The sequence below is a fragment of the Coffea arabica genome, chromosome 6e (genome assembly GCF_036785885.1).
Source record: "Coffea arabica cultivar ET-39 chromosome 6e, Coffea Arabica ET-39 HiFi, whole genome shotgun sequence".
NCBI lineage: Eukaryota > Viridiplantae > Streptophyta > Magnoliopsida > Gentianales > Rubiaceae > Coffea > Coffea arabica.
Window position 1 is genome coordinate 16,377,721 of NC_092321.1, and position 21,070 is coordinate 16,398,790.

A 21,070-nucleotide genomic window follows, 5' to 3' on the forward strand; every position below is an offset into this window, starting at 1 on the left:
TCATTATTAATTACTGCAATATCTGTTCGTTTCATTGTTCTTAGTCTTCGAAGGTTTGACAGGATTTTAGTACTTTTAATTGACTCATTTGCTTTACATGAATTAAAAAAAATTAAAATTCCATGTTGGGCATTACTAACTTGAAGCTGGAAATATTCAAGAAAATGAAAAATTAGATAGATATTAATGTTCTCAACTTACTACATTTTTTTTAAAAATTATTAAAGTTTAACTATATTGACTAAAAGATAAACAAATTGAACATCCCATTATTTCGTCAGAACTTAAATTTATAATCTGAAACACTTCAATTTTCTATTTTAGCATTGCACAATTCAAAATCTCTGGCACCTCTAACACAGTACCAAATACTCACATGTAACTAGTCTTTAGAGTATTAAATATTACTAAAGAAATGAATGTACAATACAAATGCTTTAACCTAATTTTTTGAACTTTATGCTGTGTTATGTAGCACTTTTTACAATTATAAACTGCGATTAATGACTTGAATGAGTTCAATATGCATAAATCGATTTGGGTGAATGTTTGTACACACTTCTAACGCATGGAATTTTATTGTTTATTGGCTGCATCTTAACATCTTATTGTAATTCAATGATGTACAATTTGTGATTACCTTAAACAATTTAACAATGTCCATCATATCTTAAAATTGTAGAGAAGAAGGAGAAGAATAGAGCAGGAATTCCATGCATTCCTTTCAACTAATTGAAACAGGTTAATATTTATGAAATTTCTATCTATGATTATAATTCAATACACTCTTATCATATTATTACCTCTAAAATCATTTAAAGGTTGATATCTTTTCTTTTTTTTCACAAATCCAATGATGAATTGATATTCATTGGTATAGTGCTCAAAAGGTATGGTAAAACTCCCCTAACTGGTGAATTATAGTGTCTTTACAAATCCAACGAATAATTGATTATAGGATTTTTTTAATGAGTGCTCATTGAGCACTTACTAACACACCTAAAATTTACCTAACTTACTATATATACACACATATTACAATTATTACTTTCTCTTGCATTTATATACTTTTTCTATTTAATTTTATCAACCCTCATTTGTACTTATTTATTTTTTCTAATTAAATTTATATTTTAAAAAATATGACACGTGAAACATATTTTAACGAGTAGCCAAACAAATAGACCCCCATATTTATTGGGCCAAAGGAGTAACTACATATAAAGTCAGGGAGCCGGAGCAAAGTGAAGAGAATACAAGTAAGAGAATACCGGTAAAAGGAATGAGAAAAATATTTCAAAGAGAACAAATAAGAATAGACAAACGTTTCAATTGAAGTTTCTTTTAACGAAGACCCCCGTCAAGTGTCATCACTCATCAGAATCAACTTTCCTACATATGTTTTCACTCCTCCCCCTTTCAGTTCTTTCGTGCCACCTGCTCGATCCATCTCTTTGTCTGAACCCCTTTTTTCCTTTATCAGTCTATTGATAATTAGTCCCTTTAAACCTTGAAAAAAAAGTAAGAAAATGGTGCGCAGTAGTTACAAGAAAAAGTAGTTGTCTTCATACTCATGCTAGTAATGTTTTCTTGTACGTCTTGAAGTTGAAGTTTAAGGTGATTTCTGATAGTGAAAGGGACCATAATTCTGGTCTATCAAGAATGGGAGTAAAAGGGTTTATGGAGAATCATCCAAATATTAGCAAGAAGGAGAGAAATAAAGTGAAAGAAGAAGAGATGAAGAGGAGCTCAAGAAAACAATTGAAGGCTATGCTTCGCAAGAATTGGCTTTTGAAAATTCGACACCCTTTTGTTACTCTTACAGAGGTCAGCACTTAGATCTTAAGCAACAATTGCACACACTACACACACTAATACTGTGATAAAAGAGTGGCCTTTTGTTGAAGAATTCATGATCATTGTTTCTATGTAATGGAATAGGTTCAAGGCTACGAGGTTCAGTTAGAAAGATGATTTTCTTCAATGAATCAATGCCTTTTTCTTATAGATTTGAATGCTAGGTTGGATTGTGAAAATTGCCTTTTTTCAATTCTTCTGGAGTTGAGTCTTGAATGTTGAAGAAATACATACTTTGACACTGTGATGAACCAGTACTCTTTACAGAATAAGTTGTAATTATAGATGTAGTTAATCAATTGGCCTGACCTTTTTATAAGTTAATTTGAATTGCTTGCTTGGACTATAACTTGTGTTTCTCCCCCCTTCCGAGTTTAAATTCTAATCTGGTCACCTTAAATTGGAAGCCATACGCACTTATGCAGACACTACTATTATGATAAATGTATGTACTCTTTATTGAATTATTCGTGGTCATTATATTTCGTTATTGGAATAAGTTGGAGTTTTGACGATTTTCTTGGATGAACAATGACCATTTACATTGAAACTTGGAGAGCTTAGTTGGACAACGGAATTCGTTTTTTTTGCTTTTTGTTACTCTCGTTAAGGCCAGTCTTAAATATTAAGTAACATACACTTGCGCACGGCTTAATGCTATGATTAGGAGTTCTCCTTTATTTAAACATTGCCCACCAATAGATTTACTCTATAGATTATGTTCATGACTTTGAGGGTCAGTTATGTTTGCAAGATTTTCTTGAATGAACAACGGCCATTGTCATATAAATTGGGAATCTTATAGTTGCTTTATGGCATTTCCTTACTCTTATGGACGTCAGTCCCCAGTGTTGACCTACACTCTTGAAACACATCCGCACTGTGATCAAGCAATCTCATTTTCTGAAATAATTCATGATCATTGTTTCTAACCAATGAGACATGTACAGGATTCTGAGTGTTAGTTAATTTGCAAGATTTTTTTTCCTTTTTGGTGAGAAATGATGATTTTTCATATAAATCTGAGTATACATAGAATTGTTTTTCTTTCCTTTCTCTGTCTTAAATAGTCTTAATCTTGGCAGTGAGTGATTTTCAAGATCTTGGTGGAGTTTATGGTGGTTTTCCTTGGAGGTCTTTAATATTGGTTCTTTGTTGCTGATTTTGTTGCCCTTTTCTTCAAGAGTTTGATTCAGAGTTAATATGTTGTTCTTCTTTGGTGGTAAAAAAATGGAATATAACTTGGTTTATTGAGAGTTCCGTTTAATGGGTGATTGTGCTCTCTTTGTCTATTTGAATGAGAGTGTCTTTTGCTTAACCATAGAAGAAGTTGATAGTTTAATTCTAATAAAAAAGGCAACATTCATTTGTAAATGAACAGGACATGTTCTTATATGGGTGTTGTTTATGCTTTTATCATAGAATGGTCTGTTGATTTGTCTTCACAAGTTTGAAATCTTGAAACTCTGTTTTTCTGGTCGGTTGGAAGTTAATCTTGAAAACAATTTACTCTCAATTTTAGATTTTGGGCTTACTAGCATTACTTGTTATCAAATCAACTGAAGCTTACCACTTGTAATTTACTCTCTTGATCTACAGATTTTGCTCCCCACTGTTGTAATGCTATTGCTAATAGCTGTGAGGTCGCAAACTGATTTGCGAATCCATCCAGCCCAAGCGTATGTTTTTTATGCACCTACTTATGTTTCATTGTGATATGGCATGTAAGCATGCAGGAACCTGATATGGCTATTCCTGATTTCTCATTGCTCTAAAGTAGACCACCTGCAGAACCACACAATCATAAGCTTTATTTCAACGTCAACCATCCTATCTGGCATCTATTAATCTATTAACAGATGAAGTGTGTCAAAACTTATCAAACCCCTTCGCTCTTTAACTCTTTTTGCTAATATATAAATTTTTTTGAGCCTAATATATGAATATTTGTTTCCCCTATTCACGGTGGAAACCAGTAATTGTCTACCTGATTGTTGTTCACAAAGTCCTTTAAGATCCCAATTACTTAGTCCACTCTGACTGGACATGCATATAGTGTGATTGAGTATTGATGATTAACAGGAATTGCATTTTGGTTTTTCCTGTATAATTCTCTGATCTCTCAATCCCTGCAAGTAGAATGCAACAACCATATACATGCCAATCTTGTGATGAGTAGCAGTCAAAATTGATATCCATTACCTAACTTGACATGGAAAGAATCTTGTCTTGACTAGCGACAAAGAGTACTTTCTATAGTGATTTTATTCAACAGAACAGTCAAGTTTTAAAATGTGAGTCTTTTCTCTGTGTACATTCGGAGTTTGTGCTACAATGTGGTATTAATCATTAGGCATAGTAGAGTCCTGAACTCTCTTGTTGTTTACTTCTTTGTAATTGTTGAAGTTTCTGCTGCTTGTGTTCTCTGGGGATGTAAGAGAACATGTAAATTTTTTCTTTTTGGATATGGGTTGGAAAAGAAAAATGTTATTTCTAATACTAATCGGTGGTTGTTAGAAAATTTAATTTCATTGTTTAGCCTTTGATAATTGCAGAAATGATTTTTTTAAATATTATCCTGTTTTTCAATGATAAATTTCTGTCAGTAAATGGTGACTTACTTGGCAGATGAACATAAAAGAGATTTGGAAATAGAAAAAAAAAAAGAGGCTGAATAAAAAGTAACATTTGAAGGATGTAAAAGATCTTTGTTCTTATTTTGTCCGTAGTTACGAGAAAATACTCCATTTATGCTTACATGGGGATTTACTCATTATTTGATTAGTTTAATGTAAGGGTAACCATTTGTAGGTATATTCGAAAAGACATGTTTGTACAAGTGGGAAAAAGTGATATATCTCAGCCTTTTGTCGACATTCTCCAGTTTTTGTCAGCCAAAGGGGAGCATTTGGCTTTTGCACCTGATACAAATGAGACAAAGATGATGATCAATATATTATCTTTAAAATTTCCTCTGCTGAAGGTATGTTGTCAAAATTGTTAAATCTTTTCTTTAGAATAAATTGATAAATTTTTCATGACGTTTTTTTCCTTGTGAGAAATTGGGAAACTGGCTTGATTCTAGTAGTACAGTCTTTGAGAAAGTTGTTAATTTGTTCTTTTTTGAATGCTGATGGTGGTTACTATTATTAGATTTGGTCAGCTTACAATTTCTTTATTTTTTTAATGTCTTCTTGCATAATTTGTACTTTGGCATGTGAATGTTAATATATGTCTTTGAGCCGTGAAGTCAGCACCGATGTTTGTTGTTCACTTGGAGATTTTCTAGCTAGTACACCTTTACACTTTCTGATTTTCCTTGATGTCCTTAGACTGACTTCCTGAAAAATTCCTTTAGTTTTTCATTTTCAGAGATATGTACAAGTTGTATTGGAATTGTTTCCTTCACTCAGTAAAGGTTCTCAATTGCCATGTGGCTAAGTTGTCACGTGTTATTTATGTTGTAAAATTTGTCTTGGCTCTCATTATTTTGTCTTCAGCTTGAATAGGTTAAGATCGACAATGTTCTACCTTATCATAATATTTGTATATTAGTAGTTAGCATTTTCATTGTATACCTCTTGTTGGATGCTTAACTTTCTCACCATGGGGAGCTCATATTGTTATCTAGAACTCTAGTCTTTATGCTGTAATTTGTAATTTCTTAACCACTAGCATATTAGAATCTCTAGTTACATCTCTTAGTGGCTTTCTTCTGATTAGCCTGTTAAACCAAATAATATTTTCTTTTTTTCTCTTGTATAATTTCTACATTTCCTCAAACAATTGAGAATCATCTTTCTTGACATTTATGTTCTTACTGTTTAATTCGTGATTGTAAATTTCACCCTTGCATAGATGGTTGCAAGAGTTTACACGGATGAAGAAGAGCTTGACACCTACATTCGTTCAAAACATTATGGTGCTTATGATAAAGAAAAGTAAGTTTATTATCCAGTTATTGTATTCTGTTATGGAATGTGAAGTGGCTATCACTTAAAGAAATGTTTCACTACCCTAGGTAGTGAAAAGAACAAGTAGCATTACAAACCTTGAGAAAAGAAGAGTTTGTTTTTACTTTAGTTGTTCAGCTTTATTTTTGAGGTGGTATGCATTGGGAAAAACTTTCATTCTTACTTTCATATACACTTATTGAGTCCGTCATATGCAAGTTTTAAGGTGTAGATGATCATAGTTTATCGTTGCAGAGGTCCAATATCTCTCTCTCTCTCTCTCTCTCTCTCGCAGAAATATATCTCCTTATCAGTTTTCTACTTGCATAGTTTCTTCTAGTATTGCAGTACTTTTGAAGTTACTTGTCAGAAAATAATTTTGTACTGCATTTGGGGAGCAGTAAACTTGAGTTTCTTCATGTACTCTGTTGAGTTGGTCTTTTTTATCGATAATTGGATGATTGGCTTGACATATAAATTGTTTTTTGTTTGAAGTTAGTCAATATTTCAATCATTGGTGTTTTGACACGTAAAAGTTATGAATATTGTTGTTTTCCCATATATTTGATTTTTGCGTTGGAGTTCAATATTGTAGGATTTATCTTATTAGTTGGTAGGAATTAGCTGTAATTAGTCTAAGAATACAGTTATGTAATTAGTCTAAGATAGCTGCTGTAATTAGTCTAAGAATACAGCTGTATATAGTCTGTAATTACAGACTATATACAGCTGTACATGGCTGACCATTTAACCTAGTTACTTGTATAAAATAGATCAATGAAATATATGAAAGATATACTTTTTAGCATATTTAATAACTTGGTAAAGAGCCTTGGGGTTTTTCCTTGCTCTCCTCTTCTCTGAAAATTCCGGCCATTCTTTCAATAGCCCACACTGCTGAAATTTCTTCTCTAAAACACTAATCATCACAATATGTCAACCAAACCTGATGTTGAATCTCCTAACAGCAAGAATCTCTCCACTCTAACCATACAAGATGCTTCTTCTTCCATCCACATTAAATTGGATGGCACTAATTATCGAGTTTGGTCCAAGATTTTGGAGATGCATATTGCTGGAAGAAAAAAAATGGGCTATATTAATGGAAAAAAAGCTGCACCAGCAGTAGATGATTCAAGTTATGATGAATGGGAAGCTGAAAATTCTCTTGTCAAATCTTGGCTCATTAATTCAATGAGTGATAATCTGATATCTCACTTTGTACAATGCGGCACAGCAAAGGAAGTTTGGGATGCTGTAAAAAGAAGTTACTTTGATGTATCAGATTCCTCTGAAGTTTATGAACTAATGAAGAAGACTTTTCATTTACAACAAGATGGTCGGCCTCTAGCAGAATATTACAACGAATTAAACTCAACCTTTATGGAGCTCGATTATCGACGGCCCAATGACATGACATGTGCTGCTGATATTGAAAAATATAGAAATTGTATTGCCGAAGTTGGGGCATAGAAATCACTATATACAGCTGTACTACATCAAAGATAGAAACTACATCAAAGTCCGATCAATTTCAACATGCTGTACTACATCTGCTTTGTCCGATATAGTGATTTCTATGCCCCAACTTCGGCAATACGATTTCTATATTTTTCAATATCAGCAGCACATGTCATGTCATTGGGCCGTCGATAATCGAGCTCCATAAAGGTTGAGTTTAATTCGTTGTAATATTCTGCTAGAGGCCGACCATCTTGTAGTAAATGAAAAGTCTTCTTCATTAGTTCATAAACTTCAGAGGAATCTGATACATCAAGGTAACTTCTTTTTACAGCATCCCAAACTTCCTTTGCTGTGCCGCATTGTACAAAGTGAGATATCAGATTATCACTCATTGAATTAATGAGCCAAGATTTGACAAGAGAATCTTCAGCTTCCCATTCATCATAACTTGAATCATCTACTGCTGGTGCAGCTTTTTTTCCATTAATATAGCCCATTTTTTTTCTTCCAGCAATATGCATCTCCAAAATCTTGGACCAAACTCGATAATTAGTGCCATCCAATTTAATGTGGATGGAAGAAGAAGCATCTTGTATGGTTAGAGTGGAGAGATTCTTGCTGTTAGGAGATTCAACATCAGGTTTGGTTGACATATTGTGATGATTAGTGTTTTAGAGAAGAAATTTCAGCAGTGTGGGCTATTGAAAGAATGGCCGGAATTTTCAGAGAAGAGGAGAGCAAGGAAAAACCCCAAGGCTCTGATACCAAGTTATTAAATATGCTAAAAAGTATATCTTTCATATATTTCATTGATCTATTTTATACAAGTAACTAGGTTAAATGGTCAGCCATGTACAGCTGTATATAGTCTGTAATTACAGACTATATACAGCTGTATTCTTAGACTAATTACAGCAGCTATCTTAGACTAATTACATAGCTGTATTCTTAGACTAATTACAGCTAATTCCTACCAACTGATTTACATTGCTTATGCAGTAGTATACAAGTCTTCTTTGTGTCAATGATATTAGCTGCTTAGAAAATTTAGTTTTGCATGTTCTATGGTTATTGGCTTGTGGTCTTTTCTCTTGCTTAGAAAAGTTTAACTTGAAATTGGAAATCATTGTTCCAGGTTATAATCTCCAGAAAAATCTTAGTTTCCTTTCACTTTTGGTGTGTGTAGGAACTTCACAAATCCAAAAATTAGAGGAGCAGTTGTTTTTCATAATCAAGGTCCTGAGATGTTTGATTACAGCATAAGGTTGAACCACACATGGGCTTTTTCAGGATTCCCTGATGTCAGAACAATCATGGATGTGAATGGTCCTTATATGAATGACTTGGAATTAGGGGTCAATACAGTTCCAATTTTGCAATATGGCTTTAGTGGATTTTTGACGGTACATTTCTGTCTCCCTTTTCTTGTAGCCTTTAGTTTGTTCTTTATTCATCCGAAAATTGCTTTTCTACTGTTATGACTCTTCTCAACATTTTGAGCAGTTAATGTCACATTATTCATATGAATTAAACACAATTGTCATTTAGTCCTGGATGCAGAGCTCACAAACTTAATAGAATTACATTTCAAAAATGCTTTCTTGTATAATCTTTATTTGGCTAATACTAGACTAGTTGAGAAGGTAGTTTCTTAGGTTCTAGTGCTTTTCTTACACTGCAGGGAAATGGAGACGGTGTTCTGAAAGTAGGTTTCTTGGGGTGAATTCCTCTTTTTTGAAATGTTTACACTTGATGCTTGTCTTTAAAACTTGGTGATTGTGGAATAATCCATTTTTAGTAGTTCTTAAGCATGTCAGCTAACCTGTGAAAGTTTATCCTAATCATTGGGTGATGTTCTGTATGCAAAGATTGTTAGAGAACTAGGTGCTGCCACCTCTTAGCTTGACTGAAGCTTCTGCTGGATGATTTTAAGAACTTTGTTTGTCTTCTACTTTCTCCTGTTTGGAATTCTAACCTTTTTAATGAACTGCAGTTCGTGAAGTTATTATATGTTTTCTTTTCCTTGGTATCGGACCTCTGCAGAGCCATTAATCAGATTTTTGCTCCTACTTTTCTTCTTACAGCTCCAACAAGTCCTGGACTCTTTCATTATTTTTGTTTCCCAGCAGAATATAGCTAATTTATCTATTGAAGAACGTGGGTTGCCTCAGCAATCAGCCAGCATAAGGTCGGCTGTTGAGGTACCTTGGACCCAGTTCAGTCCTTCGAACATAAGCATAGTCCCATTTCCAACTCGTCAATATACTGATGATGAGTTCCAGTCAATCGTCAAGAAAGTAATGGGAGTACTGTATGTATATTAAAACCTCTCTTTTTTATGGTCTTTTTGCTCAAGTTTTCTGACTTCTGTGCAAGCTTTAATACTCTTTCTTTGACTTTCAATCGAAACTATTTTTTTTTTTTTAATTTTCTGATCAGGTACTTGCTTGGATTTCTGTACCCCATATCTCGTCTTATAAGCTATTCTGTCTTTGAAAAGGTCAGTCATATGTATGCTTTTTTTTTTTTTTGGTCTATCCGAACTTGTGATCTTCCTCTGAATTGCATTCTTTTGGCTAAAACTAAAAATTGAAAGTTTTGTTCTTTAAAAGCATTTGATATGAGTTCATTTGAACTGCTAATACTTCAGGAGCACAAGATAAAACAAGGTCTTTACATGATGGGATTGAAAGATGAAATATTCTTTCTTTCTTGGTGGATAACATATGCTTTGCAGGTAAAAATAACTTCTCTTTGATTTGCACTGTTATTGTGGCATTACATCTTCATGTTGGCTGTTATTTATAGTCATAAATAGTACTTCAAATTGATAGCTTTCCTCTAAGCATTGGATGAATCCTCTTTTATTACTTGGAAATATTGCCTTGCTAAGTTTAAATGGAAGGCTTTATGTACCAATTGGAGATTTTGCTTGATCTAATTGTTGAAGATTGTTTTTCTATCTACCTGATAGCAATAAAGTAGCAGTAACCTTATTTTATTTAGAGTAATGGAACATCTAGTTTGTGTGTAAGATGTTTCAGACTCTGCCACAATCAATGAAATCTGTCTTTTGAAATTGTGAGACCACTACCTAAAATTTAGGGACACAAAGAAAGAAGGCAGAGTTGGGATATGACAACTCTCTATAGGAAAGCATGGGAAAGAAAAGAATGAAAGATACTTTAAGTGACAGTTGTATCATTGGTAGCACCTTGATCCAAAAGGAGATGAGGAAGCCCTAAATGCCTCATTGGAAGGATGGGATTGAATAAAGAATAGCAGTGGTAGCTACAGGGATCAAGCTTGAGCAGTTGTAACAAGGCCTTTAATTAAGAAAATGAGTCTAGCTCATTGTTAAGAAATTTTGAACCTCTATTATCTCTGTAGCTTAATTGGATTGGTTTTAGTGGAAGAATTATCGCTTAGAAGTTTTGGTGTGATTGGAAGATGACCTTTAGTATTTCCCTTGACAAGTTTCTTCAACTCTCGGCTCTTAAATTATGCCCAAATTCAGAGGTGAAGCAAGATTCCCTATATAGAGCTTCATGTCTACCTTTTGAGAGGGAAATAACCAGAAAAGTTTTACTGGACAAGTGTCTTCCTAGAATGGAAGGGGGAGGCAAGTCTGTTATTTCATTTGTGTGATTAAGTCTCTTCTGTCTTGTGATGAAATTATTTACTGTGCTTGTCTGGTCATACACTTTGTCTGCAGTGAAACACTAGTAAATTATGGGAAAGCTTAGTCCCAGGTTCTTGATTTTTTGTCGTCTCTGCTGGAATTAGTGTCCGTTAAGCAATTAAGAAAAGTTACTGTAATGGTGGCTAAGTTTCCAAATTTATTTCCTTAGTTTTACTTTGCAATTTGTAACTGTTGGTGTTCCTGATTTCCCACTTCAAGATCACTCTCTTGTGATTGTAGTACTTAAAAATTCTGTTCTTTGTTTTCCTGTTGCACTTTACCTGATCCATTTTATCAGGAACTGTGTTCTTGCTAGTTATCTTGTTTTCCAATCATGTCTTACCAGTTTTCCCGTTTTACTAAAATATACTATCCACTATGCTAATATTAAGAATCACAAATGGTTTTGTTGTTTGGTCTGATAATTTTTTCTTGGATGGTTTTACCGTCATTTTTGAAGTATGCCATGTACTGTATATTCTGTGTCGTCAATTAGGGTAAGTTCGTTTTTAAATGTTCAGGCAATTTCTTGCCAAGTTTTGTGTGTGGTTTTACATTTCTCTTTTAAAACTCCTTTTTGCTTGTTTTGCAGTTTGCAGTTTCTTCTGGGATCTTGACTCTTTGCACTATGAATACTCTTTTCGAGTACAGTGACAAATCACTGGTTTTCATCTACTTCTTTTCTTTTGGACTCAGTGCAATATCGCTGTCATTTCTAATCTCGACTTTCTTCTCACGGGCAAAAACGGCTGTGGCAGTTGGGACCCTTTCTTTCCTGGGGGCCTTCTTCCCATATTACACAGTCAATGATGAGGCTGTTTCTATGTTAGTATTGCTGGCATGTCAGATAACAAATTGTGTTTTCCTGCAAGGAAGTAATCCCTTCATGCTATTCATGTAGGGCATTAAAGGTCACTGCTTCTGTCCTTTCACCTACTGCCTTTGCTTTGGGATCAGTCAACTTTGCTGACTATGAACGTGCTCATGTTGGACTTCGTTGGAGCAACATCTGGCGTGTATGTTCTGTGCATTGTCATATTTCTTCTCCAAGACCATATTTCATAGTTTTAAAAGTTTTATGCTTTTCCAGGAGTCATCTGGAGTTTCTTTTTTGGTCTGTCTCCTGATGATGTTGTTTGACACAGTAGTGTATTGTGGAATGGGCCTTTACCTGGATAAGGTACATACTCAATAATTTGTCTGATTTCTGATTCTGCCAGGAGTGTGTGCACTAATATATCCATAAAAGCTGCTGTAATTGCTCTTTACAATAGGGCATCTCTACAAGTTGAACCGATCATTAGTATCCAATAGATTGTATTTTTTTAACGGGGTTGTCCTTTTTAATAGACTTTGTATCTTCATCAATATTTTGAGATTTTCCTTGATTAAGTTTTATTACACATTAATGATTAACTATTTTTTGATGTGTTCAGGTCCTTCCAAAGGAGAATGGCATACGTTATCCATGGAACTTCATGTTTCAGATATCCTTTTGGAGGAAGAGAAGTACCAGTGGTCGTTCCTGTACAGTAGAAAAATTAACTGACCATCATGTAAAGCAAGAGACTAGTCCTGTTGAGGATGTACATAACCCAGCTGTAGAAGCAATGAGCTTAGAAATGAGGCAACAAGAGCTTGACAACCGGTACATGTGCTGCGTTTAGTTGCCCCTGTATTTAATCTTCAAACAAATACCTGTCATATGCCTCTGATTTCTTCAATTATTAATGTGATCTTTGTCTTTATATTTTCCAGATGCATTCAGATTAGAAATTTGCACAAGGAGTTTCTGACAAAAATGGGGACATGTTGTGCTGTAAATTCTTTGCAGCTAAATCTGTATGAGAACCAGATTCTTGCTCTTCTTGGTATTCACATTCACTTTATGTCAACATATGACATGTTTTATGAGAAAATTGGATCTTTTGACTTATATTTGCATTAGTAATTGAATCTTGGTATCTTCTTTTGTGCTTAACAAGATTGCTTTTTTTTCTGAAGATGCTTGTGATTGATATTCTTCTGGAATGCTTGATGCTTATGGTTGCATCCCATTATATAGAGTACAAGAGTTTGCACGAAGTGCTTTTCCTGGCACCAGTTAACTACAAGGCGTAGTGTTTTGGAAGTCTCTTTGACTTGGAATTGTTGATAGTTGTTTTGCTCCTTGAGACAATTAGCAGAAAAGATTTTATACCAATTTATTAGGGTCTGTCCTTGATTTTGCTAAATGGACAAGGTGATGAGACCTCCTTTCCATGAATTCTTTATAGGTTGGATAGAGCAGAATTGCTCCTCCTATTATTTTTTGGAGAAAGTATGTTGTTCTTAGCTGTCTTTCTTAAAAGTTCCTGCTTGATGTGGCTCCTCTCGTTCAGGTGTGAAGAATCACATGCCAGGTTTTGGTCATTCCAAATAGTTAGAATTCAAGAGCAAGCCTTAGTGGTTAAGTAGTTCTGTTGTGAATTGGGAAGTCAAAAAGGTTCATAGTATGGATATAATCTCTCTTCCTTCCAACTGTAGGATTGTTAGTAGCCTTATATATGGATTTATAAATCATGGTGACATGCAACTATTGTGTTCACCTTGTCCATTTGGACAATGTGGCAAGACAGGCTATTTGTGAGGCCTTTGATGGAGTGGAATGTTTCTTTTCTATCTTCTTCTCAGACTGTAATAGCTTAGATATTTTATGATATGCTGACCTAGCCAAAGTTGTAGTTCAACAGAGTGTCAGGCATCCATAAAGTATTTGCTTTTTGGCATAGGTATCTTTCCTTCTTAAGAACTTTATTGTAGTTCAATCTATGGAGATTTATGAGCACAATAGATCGTATTCAAAAAATGACTGCAAGAGTTTTGTGAAACCTGGGGACCGACTTTGATATGCTTTGATCTCACTTTTTTTGGCTATACCTTAATATTTAAGCTACCTCATCTATAAACTTGTCTTTTATGAACATAGAATATAGAATATAATTACTCCTTTTATTTGTTTTTCTCTGCTTTATAAAATTCTTAAAGAATTTGGCCTTATGCAGCTTCCTTTATTTCATCACATTATATGATTAATCATCATGGTTTGATTTGTCATTTAATTGTTGCTTTAAATGGTTATCCACTGAAGGACATAATGGAGCTGGAAAGAGCACGACAATATCCATGCTTGTTGGTCTTCTTCGTCCTACTTCTGGAGATGCATTGATATATGGAAAGAACATCTTGACTGACATGGTAATGTGGTTTCTTTATCTATTTTTGCACACAAGTTGAAGTTTTGAAGTGACAAAACTAATATTTAGTACCATCAGTCTGGTTTAGTCAATTACATTAGCTGACTGGGGCCTGTCTCTTTTGCATCTGCTAATGAAACAGCGATTTTGAAAGTTAAATTCTTGCAAAAAAAAGACTAATTTTTCAAAAAGTAGCAAGAAGTTTTCTGTATGTCCTCATTGTAAAGTTTCTTTTCATTTTGTGTGAGAAGTTTTACTTGTTAAGCAAGGTAAGATTTTTAGTTTCTTACAGTCAGTTTAGCTTGTCCAACGAATATTGCATCTCAGTGGTTTTCCATGGAAAATCTCTGTGCATCTGTATTTTATTTAGTCCATGCTGTCTTTCTTTTTCTGTTTCCTTTTAAAAGCTCATTTAACTGATGAAGAATAAGAGGGTTTGATGGCAAGATAATCAGTAACTTAGTTGGGCATATGATGGCCAACCTGCCTTGCCAAATTATATGTGAATGTTTTCTGAAGTTATGACCTTGATAACTATCTATTTGATATTGCAGGATGAGATACGGAAGAGTTTGGGTGTCTGTCCTCAACAGGACATTCTTTTTCCAGAGCTAACTGTGAGTAACTATTGCTCAAATAATATCCCCAGCATTAGTACGTCATGGATATGTTTATTTCATCACGTCAACTTTAGAGTGGGAGGATTGAGGAAGTGTGGAACCTAAAGAATTGCATACTCATGGCTTTTAGTCTTTGGCCTGGTCTAATTCCAGCAGTCCACCCTTTCTTGTGTATTAAATGAAAAAAGAATTTATAGCTTTGGAGAAGGGGACAGTGATGTCTTCATGCAGGGTTGCTGGAGCTTTAGTTGTTCCTGAACCATGTCTAAGTTTTGTGTTTGGAACGGTGAGCATATTATCTGGAAATATTTGCAGGTGAAGGAGCATTTGGAAATATTTGCCACCATAAAGGGCGTCGATGAAGACTCTATTGATAGTAGTGTCACTGAAGTGGTGGATGAAGTAAGTTCCCAATTGCTGTATTCTGCTGATGCATCTCTACTGATCTAGGATCGACTGTTGATTACATGATGCTGTCATACCAGACAGCTAATAAAATAGCCTGAGCCATGACCTTTTGAGAATCTTATGTAAAACCATTTTGTATATCAATCCAACCATACAATCAGTTGAAATGAGTTTTCGTGGATTCACTTAACCAATATCCTTGTTTGGAGCTCTCATTTTTAAGATGGTCGCTTGCCTATTCTTACTAGAGCAATAACGGAGAAAACTCCTGAGCCCTTGAGGTTTCTGGTTATTTCAGTTAGCACCCCTAAAGTTTTCAATATCTCTGTAGAAGTGCACTCCAAAATTCATAGGTATTGCTGAAAACTATTTTTATTCCCAACTTGCCCTTCAATGGTCCACACTGAATTATCAATTTAACTTAAAGAAGGCCATGGGGATGTAAAACAAGGGGGGGCAAAGCCTACCTGGTTAATAATTGGCCAATCCCCTTCTATTCTGCTGTTTTGTGCCCTTGTAAGTTAAACCAGTTGCTTTAATTTCTTGCCATCCATGCAAGGGTAGATGGGGAATGAAAATGCTTTTCAGCAGACATTATGAATTTCCGTGTCATTGTTACTGACATAAGGTTACTTTCATAGATGAGATTTCAAATAATGGAAGGTAAGTGTAATATTGGAAACTTCGAGGGTGCCAAGTGATAGTGTTTAGAAACCTCAGGGTTGGTTTCTGAAATTATTCCTATATTTTACTCACGGCATGCATTTAGCATTACGTATATTTTGATTATTTTCTTGCTGGAATGTAGCATCTACAGCTACCTTTCCTTGACAGCTTTGCTCCTGTTTCTTTTATTAATGCTTGTAATTGGATGTTTCATTAGGTGGGACTTGCAGATAAAATTGGTACTACTGTCAAGGCTCTTTCTGGAGGTATGAAGAGAAAATTGTCCCTTGGGATTGCACTGATCGGAAATAGTAAGGTGAGTATGACTGTTGGAACGTTCTTGACTATTATGTCTTGTTAAAATGTTCTACAATCATATCATTTCACTTTCAAAGGTTATTGTTCTTGATGAACCTACAAGTGGAATGGATCCATATTCAATGCGATTGACGTGGCAATTTATAAAAAGAATTAAGAAAGGAAGGATAATATTGTTAACAACTCACTCCATGGATGAAGCTGATGTACTGGGAGATCGCATAGCCATCATGGCTAATGGTACTCTGAAATGCTGTGGAAGGTACTTTCCCCTGATCAATCTTTTGACTATCACTCATTTTCACTGCTGTAACATGGTTTGGCCTTTTGTAAATTTCCTGTTTTCCGACTTGATTTAATGCGTATTCTGTTAAAGCTTGAAACAGAAAAGTTCTTTGGTAAATTTACGGTCTCAGTTGAATTACTAAATAAATGCGTGCAAGGTTTCAAAAAGTCGGTTTAATAGGAAACATGAACTTATGAGTTTATTATTTTGGGGTGCGAGAGTTAAGACATACGGTCCATGCCTCTTGCTATCAAGGATACTGTCAATGATTTGACAACAACTGAAGGTGATTTCATAGACCTGACAGCTCTACTCCATCTATTCCACTAAAATATCAAAAATTTGACCATGAAACTGGACAAGAAGATAGAGATAAAGTGTTAGAAACAGCATACCACAATCTGAATGCTATGAACACTTGATTTAGAAGAAATGGTATATATTGAGGAAGTCCTTTGCGTAATTCCTTTCCTTCACTTTGTTATCATTTCACAGTTCCCTTTACCTGAAGCACCAGTATGGGGTTGGTTACACTCTTACCTTGGTAAAGGTGAAGTCTTTTCTTATTACAAATTACTTTTTAGTCTTCAACAGTCTTTTCCATATAAAAGGCCTTCTTCCCTTTCTATTAGCCTTATGATTAACTTCCTTTTTCAGTCCGCACCATGTGCTTCTCCAGCTGCTGATATTGTGTATCAACATATTCCATCTGCAACATGTGTGAGTGAGGTATTTCTCTGTCTACATCTTGGTTTTTTTGTAAAATGATGACACATGTTTTCTGCAGTGAGAATGAGTGATAAATGACACATGTATTGATCGTTGAGGTATTGCATCTGCTAAATTTATTGGTGTTGATTATTACATTTTTTGTTGGTGTCTTTTTTTGGGTGGTGCAGGTTGGAACTGAAATTTCCTTTAAGCTTCCACTGTCATCCTCATCTTCATTTGAGAGCATGTTTCGAGAAATAGAGCAGTGTATGAGAAGATCGAACCCCAATGCTGAAGCTAGGGGTCAAGAGAATGACGACAATATTGGTGTTGAGAGCTATGGTATATCTGTCACAACTTTAGAGGAAGTGTTCCTGAGAGTAGCAGGGGGTGACTTTGATGAGGCTGACTGCTTTAAAGAGAACAATTCTGCAGCTTCATCTGATTCTAATGTTTCTAGAGCTTGTCAAAGTTATGCTCCAAACCATGTGTTCCATATCAAACAGTGCACAAACTTTTTTAAAGTTCTCGGGCTTCTAGTTACCACAGTTGGGAGGGCATGTGGTCTATTTTTTGCAACTGTTTTAAGTGTCTTTAAGTTCTTAAGTATGCAGTGCTGCTGTTGTTTTGTGCTTTCGAGGTCAACATTTTGGAAGCATGTCAAAGCTTTACTTATTAAGAGAGCAATATCAGCTAAGAGGGATCGGAAGACCATTGTCTTTCAGCTGTTAATCCCGGCTGTGTTCTTATTCATTGGTCTTCTCTTTCTCAGTCTTAAGTCACATCCAGATCAGCAGTCAATAACTTTCACAACCTCACACTTTAATCCTCTCCTGAGTGGTGGTGGAGGTGGAGGTCCTATACCTTTTGATCTCTCATGGCCTATTGCCCAGGAGGTTAGTAAATTCTTTCCAACTTCACGTGGACTATCAACTGTCTCTGTTCAATGAATAACATTTTGCCACCTTGTTTGTGCTATCTTTGTAGGTTGCAAAGCATCTGAAAGGGGGCTGGATCCAGAGGGTTAAAAAGACTCCGTATAAGTTCCCTGACTCTGAAATGGCATTGAATGATGCTATTCAGGTTGCAGGGCCCACTTTGGGACCAGCCCTTCTTGAAATGAGTGAATATCTAATGTCCAGTTTTAATGAATCTTATGAGTCAAGGTGCGTGGTATTGAGTTGTTAGGGGTAGTGCATGATTGTGGACAACTTTTTTAGCATCTCTCTTGTTTCCTTTCTCTGATTTGTAGTTCTTCCCTGATTGCATATGAAATTAAGTACATGATCAGTTTTAATTGGTTTTATTTTCATTCTTCTTGTATCATGAATTTAACACATTATATGTCTCGGTAGCTGTTATGGTTATCTAGAATAAAATTTTTTTACCATTATTTTGTTTCTGCTGCTTGATCAAGTAGAATTAAGTTTCTTCTTTATTATCTTTTTCATCCTTCAATCTAACCTCTTTCAGACAAAGTTGATAAGATTGTTTACTGGCCTTATGATATTAGTTGTGTTGCAATTAAATAGATCATGCTTGCAACCAGATATTTTTATTGAATATTTAGTTGGTTGGGATAAAATGTATGAACTGCAGATATCTACTGGCCTTATGATATTTAGTAAATAACCACAAAGGGGTTTCAGGGATGCTCTCAGAGCTTGTTTATGAGCTTTTACAACTCGGTTTATGTAATAAAAGGAGAAAAAAATACAGACAATGATGCAATTAATTGAAGACTAAATTAGTTGAGGTTGGGTTGTCTTTTTGATACCATACCTTCCGTATTTTGTGCGACATCTATTTCAAACTGAGTCGCCTAGTTTAACTCAGCATGCAGTTTTTAAGATAGGATTTGTAAAAATACAATATGAATAACAAAGTAAATATTGTCTTTTTCAATTTTGTTTCCTTTTATTTGGCAGAGGGAGGGGAGAGGTAGTAAAGCAGTTTGGTCATATAGTTTTCATTATTACTTTTCATAGAATTAAGAAAACTCTGGCGTGCATCAATGAACCTTTTAATATATGTTGGAAGAGTAAAACATTTCAGTTCAGAAAAGTCAACATTGTTCTCTGATGCAGTAAAGGAAAGTAGCAAAGTATCACATTTGGTTTGGCAAGGATAAAGTACATTTTGTTGAGAGCTTGTATTGAAGTCGTAATATTGTCCTTCTGCCTTATCTAATATGATCTTTTGAAACCTCTAAATGTTTCTTTCATTATCTGTTGTTATCTTATCAACTTCGTGCACCCCTTTGCAGGTATGGAGCAATTGTAATGGACAATCAGACTGATGATGGGAGGGTGGGTTATACTGTCCTGCATAATAGTTCTTGCCAGCATGCTGCTCCAACATTTATCAATCTGATGAACTCAGCAATACTCAGGCTGGCTACCCTCAACGAGAATATGTCAATAACGACACGGAATCATCCTCTGCTACTGACAGAAAGTCAGCATCTGCAGCGTCATGTATGGTTTGCTATTACTTAATCATTTAAAATACCCTAGAAATGGTAAAATAGTTTCTTGAAGCTGAGGTCTTTATTTCACGAGTCTGTTAACCATACCTTTGGATGGATTGCTAGTTACTTGTTTGAATATATATTATAGGCCACCTTACAAACAATATGCCAGTCTTTTTGGATGTATTCACCCTATAGATATCTTAAAATCATGTCTTCCTTTCTGATCTTGAAGCTTTGAGTTTGAAGTTGGAGTCATTTCATGGCTTTTTAATACTCATTAGCTTCATAAAAGAACTTTTGTTGTGAACTTTGTTCTGGATTTATTAGTGCACATTTTATTGTGCACTGTCCATTGTTGAGTTTGACGCTTGGTGGCTCAAAATGATTTATAAACAAACCCTCATCACAACGTTAATGAATTTTATTCTCATAAAGATATCCACAGGTTGTCATGTATTCATTACTGCCTCTCTGCTGAAAATTTTAATTTTGTTCCATGTGATTCTCTGTAATTAATTGTATCTGACTTGTGTTCATTTTCACATGAAACTGTGTTGTTTTGCAGGATCTTGATGCGTTCTCAGCTGCTATTGTTGTTAACATTGCCTTTTCATTTATTCCGGCCTCTTTTGCTGTGGCTATTGTGAAGGTAATTTGCCTTAGCTCATTCTTGAAAATGATAATTGTGATGGTTTGGTTCTCAGGAACAGGTTTGTAAGTGATATATAAAGAGAAGACCCAGTGTTTTCCTGAACTTTCTAATAGTCTTGGAGGCAAAATTAAGGCAAGAGGGAAAAAAATTATGCAATTTTCATTTTTCTTTTTTGCTGACTACCTGGCTAGTTGAAATTTTGTCAATTATTCCATATTACAAAGGGATAAAAATTTCAAAGTAAATTAATTACTGCCACTTGAAAACCAAAAATTTAAAATATTTTTAAGCTCACTGGAAGTTCTCATTCGAAATCTTTTTTTCTAATCAATAACTGAACCTGGGGTCTTGGCTTTGCTGCTGGGTGTAAGAGCATTGGCACTAAATTTAGTTCTATAAGTTTCCTATTGTATATTACTTTTGTCAGTCACTGAAAGTTAAAGTTGTTACCCATAATATGCAAGGATCCCAAAGTTAGTTACTAAACTCGCTATCATCACTTGCTATTTGAGGTTCCCATATTGCAAAAAATTGGAGAACTTCTATTATAACTCATTGATGAATTTAGTATTTATTATGAATTTCTAAGACAAATCGTCTTTGATGCAGGAACATGAAGTAAAAGCCAAGCATCAGCAATTGATTAGTGGGGTATATTCAGTTTCTACGAAGTTTCCAGTTTCTGGAATTATTGCTATGCTTTGTTTTTGTGGTTTTGTTCTTTTTAACAGTCAATTAAATGCA

The 21,070-nt window shown here is 34.8% G+C and overlaps 1 protein-coding gene across 3 annotated transcripts in view; it reads left to right on the forward strand.

Moving 5' to 3' along the window:
* The first annotated feature begins 1,307 nt into the window (after positions 1–1,307).
* Positions 1,308–21,070, forward strand: part of LOC113697273 (ABC transporter A family member 1) — a 35,037-nt gene continuing 15,274 nt past the window's right edge. Inside the window, exons 1-25 of one of the 3 annotated variants that reach the window (XM_027216825.2) lie at positions 1,308–1,827; positions 3,457–3,536; positions 4,669–4,840; positions 5,716–5,798; positions 8,461–8,677; positions 9,359–9,585; positions 9,714–9,774; positions 9,925–10,011; positions 11,549–11,781; positions 11,858–11,972; positions 12,047–12,136; positions 12,393–12,604; positions 12,715–12,827; positions 14,087–14,193; positions 14,747–14,809; positions 15,128–15,214; positions 16,104–16,202; positions 16,282–16,466; positions 16,986–17,040; positions 17,148–17,219; positions 17,390–18,097; positions 18,189–18,367; positions 19,468–19,678; positions 20,240–20,323; positions 20,936–20,977. In XM_027216825.2, coding sequence (XP_027072626.1) covers positions 1,663–1,827; positions 3,457–3,536; positions 4,669–4,840; positions 5,716–5,798; positions 8,461–8,677; positions 9,359–9,585; positions 9,714–9,774; positions 9,925–10,011; positions 11,549–11,781; positions 11,858–11,972; positions 12,047–12,136; positions 12,393–12,604; positions 12,715–12,827; positions 14,087–14,193; positions 14,747–14,809; positions 15,128–15,214; positions 16,104–16,202; positions 16,282–16,466; positions 16,986–17,040; positions 17,148–17,219; positions 17,390–18,097; positions 18,189–18,367; positions 19,468–19,678; positions 20,240–20,323; positions 20,936–20,977 — 3,747 coding nt within the window. In that variant the 5' untranslated portion in view covers positions 1,308–1,662. The remainder of the gene's footprint in view (positions 1,828–3,456; positions 3,537–4,668; positions 4,841–5,715; positions 5,799–8,460; positions 8,678–9,358; positions 9,586–9,713; positions 9,775–9,924; positions 10,012–11,548; positions 11,782–11,857; positions 11,973–12,046; positions 12,137–12,392; positions 12,605–12,714; positions 12,828–14,086; positions 14,194–14,746; positions 14,810–15,127; positions 15,215–16,103; positions 16,203–16,281; positions 16,467–16,985; positions 17,041–17,147; positions 17,220–17,389; positions 18,098–18,188; positions 18,368–19,467; positions 19,679–20,239; positions 20,324–20,935; positions 20,978–21,070) is intronic. The other 2 variants (XM_072055453.1, XM_072055452.1) reach the window with 2 other exon arrangements.